Raw genomic sequence first — 13986 nt, forward strand, 5'->3', positions numbered from 1 at the left:
ATCAGAGTGTACATAATCCAAAATGCCTTTAGTATTATGGATCGCTATACCAAATTTAACCCTTGTCTGTTTTCCTTTGACACAATGCTCGCAAAACTCCAAGTTGCAAGCCTTTACTCCTTTTAACAATCCTTGATCTGATAAAGTTTTCAAGGATTTTCCTCCAGCATGTCCCAAGCGCATGTGCCATAGCCGGGTTGCTTCTGCCTCTTTTTCGTCACTGGATGTTATTATCGCTGTCCCAATAACTACACTACCATGATAACGGTACATGTTATTGTTCTTTCGATTGGCCTTCATTACCACTAGTGCACCGGAGCATACTCTCATCACTCCATTTTCTGCAATGATTTTGAACCCTTTTGATTCTAGGGCTCCCACGGAGATGAGATTCTTCTTCAAATCCAGTACATATCGAACATCTGTTAATGTTCTGATCATTCCATCATGGTTCCTTAATCGTATTGAACCAATGTCATATGAGGTAAGAGGGTTGTTATCCGCTGTGTGGATGACTCCATATTCCCCTTCTTGAAAATCCACGAACCAGTCTTTGTTGGGACACATATGATAGCTACAAGCCGAGTCCATCAACCATATGTCTGATGATGTTGATGGCTCTGTTGTAACTAATGAGAAGTCTAAATCATCACAATCAGCTACATTTGAATCCATAATGGCCTTTCCATTGTTATGTTTTGCCTTATTCTTCAACTTCGGACAGTCTTTCTTCCAGTGTCCCTTTTCTCGACAAAAGGCACATTCATCTTTGCTGGGTCTAGATCTTGACTTGGATCTTCCCTTCTTTGTCCTCATTTGAATTTGAGGACGACCCCTCACAACCAGTGCTTCTCCTTCTCCGCCCTTTAGTTTTTCTCCCTTTCTTTGTTCATAGTTGTACAAAGCCGAACAAACTTCTCTGAGAGAAATTTTGTCATTTTTATGGAGTAGAGTAGTTTCAAGGTGCTCGTACTCATTAGGAAGTGACCCCAACAACATCAAGGCCAATTCACCATCATCAAAAGTTGCATCCATATTTTGTAAATCTGTGACCAACTTATTGAAACTGGTGATATGTTCATTCATCGTGGTATCGGGAACATAGGTGAAGCGAAACAGTCTCTTCTTCATGTACAATTTATTTTGACTATTTTTCTTCAAAAATTTATCCTGCAGTGCTTTCCATAATTTACTTGCAGAAGTTTCCTTTGTGTATGGATATTTCTGCTCTCTAGCAAGGTAGGATCGAATGGTACCGCAAGCAACACGGTTGATAATTTTCCAATCTTTTTCTCCAATAACATCTGGTTTCTTTTCTTCAATGGCAAGATCCAGCCCTTGTTGAAAAAGGACATCTAGAACCTCGCCTTGCCACATCCCAAAATGTCCTGATCCATCAAAAATTTCTACCGCAAATTTCGCATTTGACACAATTCTTGTCATAAGCGAGGATGCCAACGATGACGTATTATTGACACTTGATGTAGATTCTTCTTGTTTATTGTCTCCCATTTTGACACGAATATTATTTAATAGCTGACAACACAAATCAATATTATTCCTTTCTGGTGTGGAAGATCAGATTAAGCTACAACCACAGAGCATACTAAGACAGAACCTTGACACAGTACCAAGATAAATCTTTTCTGATGTGGAAGATCAGACTATGCTGCAACCACAGAGCATACTTAGACAGTACCTTGGTTGTGATACCAATTGTTGCGGAAGCCAAATGTATATAGTGTGAATGAGTCACAACTACTATACCAAAAATTATGACAGCCACCAAATAATAAATAAGACAAGAAGACAATAATAAAAGGAACACCAGAATTTACGAGGTTCGGCCAATTTTGCCTACTTCCTCAGACACAACCAATATTTTATTCCACTCCAAAAATACAAGTGAAATAATACTAAAGAGAGAAGATGCAAATGCTTTAAGAAGATAAGAAGGCAAATGAGAGGTGTGTTTAAATTCTAAACATTAGGCCTCTTTTTATAGGGAAATATTTTCCCCCAAATGAAATCATCCACCGATGTGGGACAATTTCTTTTGTCAATCAACAACACTATCTTTTAGTAGTAATTAGCCATCTTTAGATACCATTTGCTATATTGTGGATTATAGATACATTTTGTGTGGTTATAAGATGTATTTGATGTGTTTAAGTTATTGTATTCATGAATACAATAGCAAAAAATAGGCATGAATCTGGGAAGTCCAGCTAAATTCATGGAGTGAAACATGGGATTACAGCTGGACAGATTATTGTATTCAGCTGTATTCAACTGTATTCACGGCATGAAATAGGGGATTACACTATTTTTAAAACGGAAAGTGAATCAATTAACATAATAGACTCCTAATATAACTCAACAAACTCAAGTATAACACACAAATTTTGTATTTTCAGTTATAAAAAATATTCTTAACCGAAAAATATCCCAAAAACATAGCAATCTCCAGAGAGATTATATAATACATCTAAATACATAAATTATATTAATTAAAAAAATATATGAATACATTCATGGCATATAGCGAGATAGTGAATACAATAAAATACATGAATACAGCGGGATACATTGAAATACAATGAAAAAAAAGACAGTGAATACAATGAAATACATAAAATACAGCGAGATACATTGAAATACAATGAAAAAAAAACAATGAATACAATGAAATACAGCGAGATACATTGAAATATATTAACAGAAAATTCAAGTTGCTCAGCCCGCAACGTTGTCTTTGTTCAATAACAACCCTAATGTCGTCTCGTTGGAGAAGCATCAGTATCCAGTCCTCGCCCGCCGTCACCTTTGCCTCCGGTTGCCGACGATTAGTACGTAATTACCGGCGAAATAATGGAGACTTCTCCAAAACCTTTGCATTCTTTAACAGAAATTCTGAAAGTTTGAAAAGCTTATCAAAGCAGCATTCTAAATGATCCTTCAACTATGTTAAAGAGATGGCAATCTTTAACATTCTGCAAATCAATAGATTCTCCTTTGGCCAAATATCTTAACCCAAAGTTGTAACGGGCAATATTAAACTGAAGACAGAGAATATAATCAAGCCAAAAATGCAGGTGAGCCGAATAAAATTGCAGAAAGCTGACAAAATATTATTTCACAGTAGAAAGGTCCGGCAGATGAGAAGACATGGGAAGTAGAGAGAGAGGAAGAATAGATATGGGTAGGGTTAGGAGAAATTTGAGGGGATATGAGAGAGAAAAATAATACAAAGCTTATTTTATGGCTTAAGGTTAGGAGGTGACCATAAACAGATATTTGACTATAAAAAATCAAAATGTAGCTATGGAATATAATTTTTTAAAAGGGTATTTATTTAAAATAAATAAGGTATCAACCTTTGCTATAGGAGATAACTAATCCTTATTAGTACTCCATTTGAAAAATCAAATAATATTCAGTTTTTTATTTTATTTTAAACAGCTTAATTAAGGTTATATCAGTCACACTTTTATGTAAATTTTAAATATAAAAATTAAGTAAAATGATCTTTTCAAATAATTCAAAGATTGTTATCCAGATACACAGTAAATGTAGACGTTTGGACTGTTGTACTTCAAATATTGTTAATTAATGTTAAAAGGGAGGAATTGGTCCAAAATTTGGATGAGAGTCAAAATATTGTTGATGTTTTCTTGATTTTCTACGTAAAGATATTTGTGTCTTGCGCTTTTCTTTGCGATGGAAGAGGGGCTAGAATGATCTTATTGAGGCAAAACATTTCTCAAGTATATGCAGAGGGACTATTTTTCATGTTTTTTGGTGATTTTGGTTGGGAAATAAAAAAGAAAATGAACACTTTCCTTTGCCATTCACAACAACGTACTATTTAGCATTAACCATCTGCGCTGGGAGAATAGCACAAAACAAAGGATATCCCAGACATTCTACACAATAACTAACCTAATAAAACAAGCATCAGCGTACGAATCACATGATTTTAAGTCATGAATAGGGGCTGCTGAATAATGCACATTTGCTCAATGCTTGCAACAAAAAGGCTCTTGTTTTTCAAGAACAACAATCTATGGCATGAAATCTTACATTGAGCAGTGGCTCCCAACTATGGAAAATTCATTAAGCCAAATCTGATAGGAAACATCTCATCTTTAGATATTCCATTGTGACGGATGAATCGAGCAGTAAAGGCATGCTATTGTACCAGAACTGCGCTTTCTATATATACAATGCATAGAAGTTTGTACACTTCATCACCATTAAGACCATTAGCTGATGGAGAGTTTGTGCTATGCGTTCAACTGGGCCCAGTATTCTCGGTAGGGAACATAGATATGTGTATGTGAAACAACAAAAGAACTCACCAACTATTAGATTTTGAACACATAATTTCAAAAGTATAATGAGTTCAGCGCTAAGAACTTCAATGGTTAAATCCAGCAAGCCCAAATCCTGGATCCGCCTATCGCCATCAACATCTACCAGCCTTCAACTTTGAGCATGGGAAGGTAATCTGCGAGGTACATCCTTTCCTTATGAAAGAGATACCATTAGATAGCAAACAAAGGATCTGTTCTAATAGAAATGAGGACCATGCTCCTTAGCTCTTTCAAAGTAGAGCCTCAATTGTGAAATGGAAACTGCCACCAACTGCAGGATATTGTTGATGGGCAGCTTTTGTACTCTTCAAGTAGTTGCCTTTGGAAAGCTGGATCAGAAGTTCTTGATGTTGTGAATCACTTAAAAAGTGCTAGCAGAGAGATGCTACCTATGTAGATTCATACTCACTGGAAGAAAAAGAAAGAAATAGGATGTAGCTTTCATACTCAATCCCAAGGAGACAAGAGGGAACTATAACAACATATCTTAGATAGCCGACGGTATTTTCACCATTTTGTACCTTTTAAGTTAAATCTCAATGTGTCATAACATCAATCCTGGGAATGACCTTGCTTAATAGAATCCTTCCCCACAAGATTCATGAGCTCTGCCTTTGCTGCTTCCGTTATTGCTTTGAAGTCTGTTTGCATATACCTTCCCCTGAAACCAGCAAGCACAGGGAGCTTATTCAATATACTTAGTTGAAGGTTATGAACATGAAAAGTGAGAGGTTCAACAGGCTTTTTTTGCCATGTTTTTTGCACAGCTATAGAAAGAAATACTCAATGCTGTAAATGATAAATGATTAACTCTAATCATCTTTGGACGAAAAAGATCCGAGCATATTTTTCTCAAAAGATCAGCTTTAGAGAGGATGTACCAGAAGTGAGTTCTCGACCACGAAGAAGACGGGAATGCTGGGCTCGCAATGCCATGCAATATCCTTGCAATAGCTCTAGGAGTAAACTTGGCATGTGAGTTACACTGTAGAAATACCTGTTCCATGAAACAAGGAAAACATTAAGACTGCATTGTTTTCTTCCCTTCGGAAGAACTATTTGAGAAGAGAACTACCTTTATATCAGCTGTCAAAAATGGGCTGCAATTAAGAAATCGATTGTGTTAGCATATAGATTGACATCTTTGGGAGAAGAACTGATGCTGTATACTCCATAAAAAGACAAACTAAAGAAAGTGTAGAAATACGTAAATGAATAGAACAAGCTGCAGTCTGTAATAGAAACAAAATTATTCTGATCCCCAAAATTCGAGGATATAAAAGACATCACAAAATAAGACACTGTCTACTGGATGCTTAAAATCTGATAGACAAGACATCTAACAACATGGGAAGTAGCAATTACATCTTCCTATGCATGGACAAAGCAATAGCCCAGAAACTGTGATAGGTTTCTCACCTGCTTCCACCAATCTTCTTTGGAACGTCAACTTCAGTACCACTTATAAAATACTCTGCAATCTTCCTTTGCAAGCAAGGTGTGTGTTGACGGCCAAGGCAACCATGCACCTTGTCACATGCTTCTGCTGCAAACACAGCAGCATCGTACATCGTGTCCATCTTCCTTACCTATGACAAAGGCACAATCACAAGACTGGGAGACAACAAGAATACTATATCTGTATGTCAATAAAAGCTTATATGCCTGATATTTTTGCATGAACAGCAGAAAGCTATACCAAAGCCCTTCAACTAGTAGGCAATGATACCCTGGTGTGCTCAGGATTGTTCCTAACATATATGGATCACTTGGAGGTGACTTACATGTAGTCTAGGTAACAATTAATGCAAAGTCATGATAATTTACTGTAAGAGATAACCGGACAAAGGAAATAAAGGCTTAGGTGTTATCATTAAATTGAACGTGTTGTCTATTAATTTTAACTTAAACATAACATCTCTTCATCCCCTCCAAACACCAAAAAGAAGAAAAAAATTATTTAGACAAAAATGCACATCTGTTCCTTCAAATGAGTAGATTAAAAGTTCACAGGAAAATAACCTACCAATGGAACTAGGTAACTGTTAACCTACATTACTGTTGGCCAATGAGTTGGTAGCTTCATTTATAAATGAAAAGCTGTGTGGATTCCAGTACAGCACATGTTGTATAGTCAAAAAAGTGAATCTAACTCTAGGTGATATGCGCTCAGGCTCTTACCTAAGGATAGTAAATTTCTTATTTGTATCTTGCTCCAATATCAAGAACCCAACATTTGTTTTATTTTTACATAAAACAAATATCCGCTTCAAAAGGAAGCAAAATTACTTCAATTTCTCTTGCCAAGCAGAACAACAAAACAAGAATAGAGGAAAATGGACAAAAGGATAAGTAAGGACAATAAGCTATAGGTCAGTGGAAAGTCACCATCTATTTGATACTAAAATCAACTTTGAGACCATCTTGATACATTGAATCATAATTCTGGAAGAAGCATGACCAGTCAATTTTTAAAACAGATGGGTGTGGCACTGAGTTGGCACTGTTCTGACGATCCTGCGCAAGTTCAATGACACTCTTCCTATGATGAAAATTCTCATCACGTTTAAACAAGGGTGTCCTCCTTTCATCTTGAACCCAGCTCTGGGATAAAGGGTTAGGGAGGAAAAACAGGACAATAGGAAGAATTGCATCTTTGGAGGAACATGAAGGAAAATCAAACTTCCGTTATTAATGAAGAGAGTCACCTTACAACTCTCAACCTCAGATAACCACTTTGTAAGCCATGTTGCTAAAGAACAGATATCCTTTGGGACTTCCATGATAACATAACAATAAGCGTGATCCTTCAGCTCATATGTAACTTCCCCCTTCAACTGAGATAGGAAAGAGAGAAAGTTATTCATGTCTAATAAAGAAAGCAGAAAGTGAATAATTAATGTTGAACTGAAGATTGCTCAAGACCATCAACTTTTGGTGTTAATGTCACCGTTTGAATAAAAAAAATGGCAGAGACATGAAGCGCACATACAAATAGATAACCATGCACAAACACAGATAGTAAAAGGCTTCATAATATTAATATCTATATTGTTCCTTTAGTATTTCTACGTATCAGAAGGTAACCCTTAAGAAGTACTGCGCAGAATCTTATGCTGAACATAAGTGTATATAGTGAAGTACAACATTCTGCTGGATTTACCCAAAACTATAAACTGGAATTTGGCTGGTGCATCATTGTTCATCCCGAGTCAAGTCAAACAGCACTGCCGATTACTGCTAATATTTCTTTCTTAATAAAAAAAATAAGAAGCATGGGCCAAATGCTCATATTATTCACAGTTCTAGAAAAAGAATGATTGGGTTTCCAAAAGCACTAAAGCAATCAAAGAAATCATTACCTAACCCACCCATACAATTTTGGGGAAATTCAGATCTTTATAGCCAGCTTTGGCATCAACGCGCATACTATGTAATACCTTTCATGAACTCCCTTCACATCCTGGTGGAAGACCACCACAAATATGAAGATGATAGTAAGGCTATCAGAAACCAAAGACTGAAGAATATAATGTTTTTCATTTTTCCTGTCAGTTTTCTTGGAGACGAATTCTGCTCAGGTAATGTTGTCATTAAATGTTATTCTGACAGTAAGGCTATCAGAAACCAAAGACCAAAGAATATAATGTTTTTCATTTTTCCTGTCAGTTTTCTTGGAGATGAATTCTGCTCAGGTAATGTTGTCATTAAATGTTATATCCAAAAATCAAACTTGCTGAAGAGAATTGCATAACTCCTGCTATGCTCACTATCTTCATCATCATCCTCAGTTTAACTAGGATCAAAGATTTTGATGAATTACTATATGACATCTTTGTGTTTCTAAGATCTAAATCTTTACTGCTAAAAGTGTCAAAACATGACGTAGAATAACCAATATCAATCTGGAATAGTAAGAGGGGTCAGGAAATTCACACATAACTTACATCAGTATGTCTAGTCTTTCACTAATATCGCAAAAGACCCCATAAAAGAACTACTGTCCATATAATAGCCGCTGATGGAACTTACCTTCAGTGTTTGCAAATGGTTTGACAAGTCATTGACTTGCAGTCTGGTGCTGTTTGCTACACTTGTTATGTCAAATATATACTGCCCATCTTTGATCTCAGAGCTAATATACATGAAGTGTATAACATTAGATATAACAGAAGTTTGTGAGAGCATATGTTTGTTCTCACAGGAAACAAAAATAAGGTACTCACTTCTTCAAGATAGCAGCAACCACAGCATCTTTCATAGCTAGCAATGCAGGGGAAGTCTGCAATAAGTTGTTAAGTTCATGATGTAATGTGAAAAATGGAAGCCGCCACAAAAACAGCAAAAGGAGGCAGACAACCACTTTTAGGTTTCTTTCTAGTTCTTTTAATCGCAAAATTCTAACCATGCAGGTCTAATCCTTACTAAGTAATGTTCAAAATCAAACCAAACGTTAGACCAACTGAAAGTAAAATTAGCCCTCGAGCATATAAAAATCTGCCAACTGGCTGTTGTACTTAACTTGCTATATTAACTTTAACTAACCTGGTGAAAGTGTAACGTGCATGTTACACTCATCTGTGGGAGCAGGTGCAAGTATTGGACCTCGCCTAGCTCCAATTGTGTTAAGATCGTTAGTATAACCTATGAGAGAGAAAACCAGCTCTTCAGCATCTTACTAAGATAAAAGAATGTACAACATTCAGTTTCGGTCTTGCACTATCCCACATTTGTATAAAAAATGGAAGCTACTTTCACAGCAAAGGTATTCAACAACAGATCAGAAGGAAAATACCCAGGACCTGCACACATCAGGTGGTGTGGAAGTTTATTATCTATCTCTAATTGAGTAATAAGGATTAATATATGTTCTGATAACTGTAGAAGAAATGTTCCAGCTCTGTTTAAGCAATGACTTAAAATGCCAAATACTGCATGTACAGGTCAATTTCATAAAATAAAATAAAAGAAGCGCAGGTATTATTATTCAGGATCTAGGACTTTCTTCTTTTCATGTCCAATGTTCCATAAGAATGTTTCAAGGATTAGTAGTCTCATCAATATACTGCAAGTTATAAATTTAAACACAGCCAAAACATTCAGTCTGTGACTGTGCTCAAGGATGTACGATGAAAGGGCCGTGCCTTTGGGTTGCAAATACAGTCTTGAAAAAGAGTTTTTAACCCAAATAAAAGATCAAATTGGTTTCTGGAAAATATAGAAAAAGTGATTGGGTAGTAATAGAAGCAATCAGAAAACTGATACTCAGCATGCCAATTTAAATGACAGAAAAAGTACCTCTTCTTTCATATCGAATTTACGACTAGCAGACTCTTTAACTAATGAACATATTTTCCCAGCAGAGTTCGTGCTGCCACTGAAAATTTGACACAGCAATTTGTTCACCACATACTCGTCGACACCATCACTGAGAATAAACAATATGCAAAGCTTTAGAATCCTTAGATTCAAATGATCTCTATGAATATTAAGAGTTTTTTCCTTTCTTTATCACCTGTACATAAGACTGCGAGTCTTAAAATAGGAAACATCATCAAAAAAGAGATGGCAATATGAGATTCTACCATCACGTCCAGCACGACCAATCTCCTGCACAGGTAGCATCAATTATTTGGTTAAAAGAATTGCAAAAGTCAGTATCTCGGAAATTGCAACCGTCATAAGCATAAATATCGACCTGGACATACTCTTCCAAGCTTTCTGGTAAGCTGTAATGTATTACCTGAGACAGAAGCATTTAGCAAGTCTTAATATGAATGTTGATAGGAAGTCAGGCACAATTGCTGCACATTTAATGCAGCAGTACTTGGAATCTTTGGTCAACATAAACATTTTGGAGATTGTTTTATGTTGAAGTGCACCTTGTGGCCAGAAAAATGAGAGATGATGAGCTATCAAAAGGAAGTGTGGGCAACTAGTAATCTCACACAGCAAAAACAGATAGTTACTTCTTATAATTACAAGAGAAAATCCATGTTGAGTTGAACTGGGATCCCGAAACCAACCACATAGCAGAATAAGTATTTAGGAACAAAATGTTGAATATAGTGATGTTCTTGATTTCTTCTTGGAAACCTCCCTAATTTGGAGGTTGATGCAGACAAAAGGGCAAATATATCATATAGGAAAACCAAGATCAGTTCTTACAGCTTCAATATCCTTCTTATTCAGTCCCATGCCGAATGCCACAGTTGCAACAACCTTGCAGAAAATATTCATGCAAGTTAAAAAAAAACTTCATTTATATAAAAGGATAGTATTTAATATCTGTAAATTAAAATGAATAGAAAATATGAATTGCTTCTCTCACCACTCTTATCTTGTTTGCACAAAACAGTTCCTGCGTACGGCTCCTTTCCTTTGCGAAAATTCCACTGTGATAACTCTGAAAACAATTCAAATTGTAAGTCACTTAACCCATTAGGCATCAAATGATTTACATGAGGATGCAGGTAACTGTAAACTGTTTACAAAGAATAAACCAAAAGGCAGATACAAAACCTTTGCCGAGATATTACTGTCACATAGATATTTGCAAATGAGATCAGTTTCGAACTGTGCACATTGAGGAGGAAAAGAAAAAACCAGAAGTCAAGTTATGTGATACAGCTACAGAAAACAAATATAAAAAATGAGAGTATCACAGACAAATAGGAAGCAGCACCTGAAATTTGCAGTAAATGATGATGCTTTTAGCCTCTGAAAAGGGGGAAGACTTCAGCAAGGTCATCAGATCTTTCATCCTGAAATCAATTGAGTAAATTTGTAGCTTTCAGTTTGTTTGTTTGTTTTTTTTTTTTTTTTTTTTTGGGGGGGGGGGGGGGGGGGGGTTGTTATTCAGTTTGTCAAGGGAAAAGATTATGATAGACTTACCTGTTTTCGCTCAGAGATACTGACAATTGCAAATTATCCCTTGGTTTCACTGATTGGATAAGATCACTTGATGGAATATCCAATGCATGCATCACACTATACAATGTTTTAGTAGTTGCTGTTGCTGTCATTGCAAGTATGCATTGAGCCCCGAGTCTATCACGCAGTAATGATGCTTTAAGCCGCATATATGAAGGCCGAAAGTTGTGTGACCTACCAAAATGTTCGTGATTGTTGATACCACATAAAGTTACACTTAAATAAGCAAAAGAAAAAGAGAAAAGATAACAAAGTTGCAAAGCTAGACTAGAAAATGTAACTTTGAAAAGGTCAGACTCACCATTCAGAAACACAGTGGGCTTCATCAATAACCACAAGTGAAATTTGAGTGTCACAAAAAATGGATAAAAATTCTGAATTGAGAAACCTCTCTGGTGAAACAAAAAGGACCTGAAACATAAGCATCCGCTTATTTTTTAGGACAAGGAGATACCGGAAAGAAAATGATCTCAAGGAACTGCTATCGTATCTGGTTTATAATATTAGTCAACACTCAAATGAGATCGAGTTTTATATGCTCATCCAAGAAAGTCCACATTAAACTTGGCCAGCAGATGTGTGACTAAAGTAATAGTGAATGGATTAAAGCTACTTTGATAACGGCGGTGTCCGGCAGCTTTGCACACATCAGCTATTCCAATGGGTACATGTATCATTCTATCAGTAAATGTACGTAATAATTCTAGTCACCAAGGCTTTAGGCAAATGGGAAGAAATCACCTAGCCTTTTTTTTGGCCTCGGCTGGGATTAGAACCCTAGTCTCCTATGATCTCCATTCCAGTTCCATCAGCTGCTAGGTCATACATTTGGGTGTACATCAAAGCAACTTTGGAGGAAGTAAAAAAAGCTTACCTTTATGGATCCCTCTTCTAGTAACTTATAAGTTTCCAAAACCTCCTCAGGTGTCTGCAACAGTGAAAACATTAACTCAGGAATAGCTCAAAATGCCATAAATTCGACAGGGCTAAAATTGCTAATAAGTTATACGCAACCTGGCTGCTACACAAAAGACCACCCTCCACAGCAGCAGGCAGCTGCTTTAGCTGATCAATCATTAAAGAAATCAAAGGGCTAATAACAACTGTAACTCCCTGAAAAACCATTGCCGGCAACTGATAACACAGCGACTTCCCAGCACCCGTTGGCAAAACCAACATTGTAGATTTCCCCGAAAGCACCATCTTGATTGTCTCCAACTGGTCATCTCTAAATGAATCATAACCAAAAGTCAGTTTTAACAACCTCAACAAATTCTCATCTGACGCCTCATTTCTAACCCTCATCACAGCTTCTTCAATCAACTTTGTCTCAAAATCCAATCTTTCCCCTCCTCTTCCCTTAACTTCCACAACTAAACCTTCTTCATCACACAAACCATTCCCCCCTTCCCCCTCCTTACCTACAACCCCAACTTTCTTTTTCCATCTTCTATAGATTTTTTTACCACTTGATGAATTAGAATTCCTTCTTTTGAATTTTGATGCAAACTTTTTACCATAACCATTTATGTTGAGCCTTACAAAGTTACCCTCATTAACACATTTAACCTTCTTTGCTGGCAACGAAGACGACACGATGCTCCCTATTAAATTAGGATGTTTCCTGACAACTGTTTCCTTCTTTTCAGTCTGTTGAGCCAATCGGGGTTCAATAGGATCAGCTTCAGCAGGCTCAAGATTGAGAATGGCTTTTCGGGTTTTCGAAAAGGAAGCAAATTTGGATACGCATAAGCCTCCAGCAGGAAGAACTTCACCAGAACTGTTGTCATTGGACAAAAGGGTGTCGTTACGATGGATTAGAAAAGGTAAATCGGAGAATTTTGGTGGGGAAAGTGGATTTTGAATTAGGGGTTTCGAACAGGAAGCATTTTTCGTTAAATTTGGAAGAACTTCACTTGAAACGGTGTCGTTTTTGTGAATTTGGAAGGGTAAACTGGAGGGATTTTGTGAGTTTTGAATTGGGTTTTCTAGGGTTTTAGGGTTTGAAGGAGGATTTTTTCTGGGTTGTTTGGATGAGGGTTTTGGTCTTAGAATTGGGCGGGAAGATTTTGTGGAAGTTATAGAGGTTTTTTTGGCTTGAGTTCTTGACTTTGCGGTAGAAAGAAGAGCACGGCGCAACGGCAACGGCAACGGATGAGGAGGGTGGCGTGGTGGGGTTGAGGATACGTGAGAGCCATCGGAATCGGAATCCATGGAAGATTTGCTCGGAGTTAAAGACTCTGGACTTTTGCTTTTTCACTCTTACCTCCAAAGTTTTTCCCGCCAAGATCCTCTGAAGGTCAATGTTGTCATTTCGTATAAACAAATTTCGTCACTAAATCCTTTTCTCATAATTGTTTCTTTTTCTTTTTCTCGAGAGAATATGAGATTTATTTCATAACTTGATAACAAACAAGCTACTATTAGCTTATATGTTACATGTATCATCATTTAATATTATATATAACACTATTTGATTAAGAAATAGGGTTTAAAGTATTAATTCAAACTAATTGAAATAATGGCCACTAGTTAGTATTCAGTACTAGTTGGTTGGGAGAAAAGGAGACCAATTTAATTAGATACTTTACATAATTTGTATCTTAAGAAATTTGTAAAAGCTATAACAGAAAAGTGTCAAATATTTTAGAAAGATATGAAATTGAATAATGTCAGG

At 36.6% G+C, this 13986-nt stretch overlaps 1 protein-coding gene across 1 annotated transcript; it reads right to left on the minus strand.

Annotated features, from left to right (window-relative positions):
* Positions 1-4198: 4198 nt before the first annotated feature.
* Positions 4199-13614, minus strand: LOC107760761 (ATP-dependent DNA helicase Q-like 5). Its single transcript, XM_075253656.1, has 20 exons — positions 12324-13614; positions 12184-12237; positions 11611-11720; positions 11271-11483; positions 11062-11140; positions 10899-10952; positions 10708-10782; positions 10545-10598; positions 10075-10119; positions 9892-9986; positions 9675-9804; positions 8922-9020; positions 8603-8658; positions 8409-8511; positions 7085-7213; positions 5796-5965; positions 5452-5476; positions 5258-5373; positions 4898-5037; positions 4199-4784 (listed from the first exon to the last, which is right to left on the minus strand). Exons 1-19 carry the CDS (start codon positions 13521-13523, stop codon positions 4929-4931), a joined length of 2916 nt encoding a protein of 971 aa, XP_075109757.1. The 5' UTR covers positions 13524-13614; the 3' UTR covers positions 4199-4784; positions 4898-4928.
* Between the last annotated feature and the right edge of the window lie 372 nt (positions 13615-13986).

Source organism: Nicotiana tabacum, chromosome 5 (genome assembly GCF_000715075.1).
Source record: "Nicotiana tabacum cultivar K326 chromosome 5, ASM71507v2, whole genome shotgun sequence".
In the NCBI taxonomy this organism is placed as follows: domain Eukaryota; kingdom Viridiplantae; phylum Streptophyta; class Magnoliopsida; order Solanales; family Solanaceae; genus Nicotiana; species Nicotiana tabacum.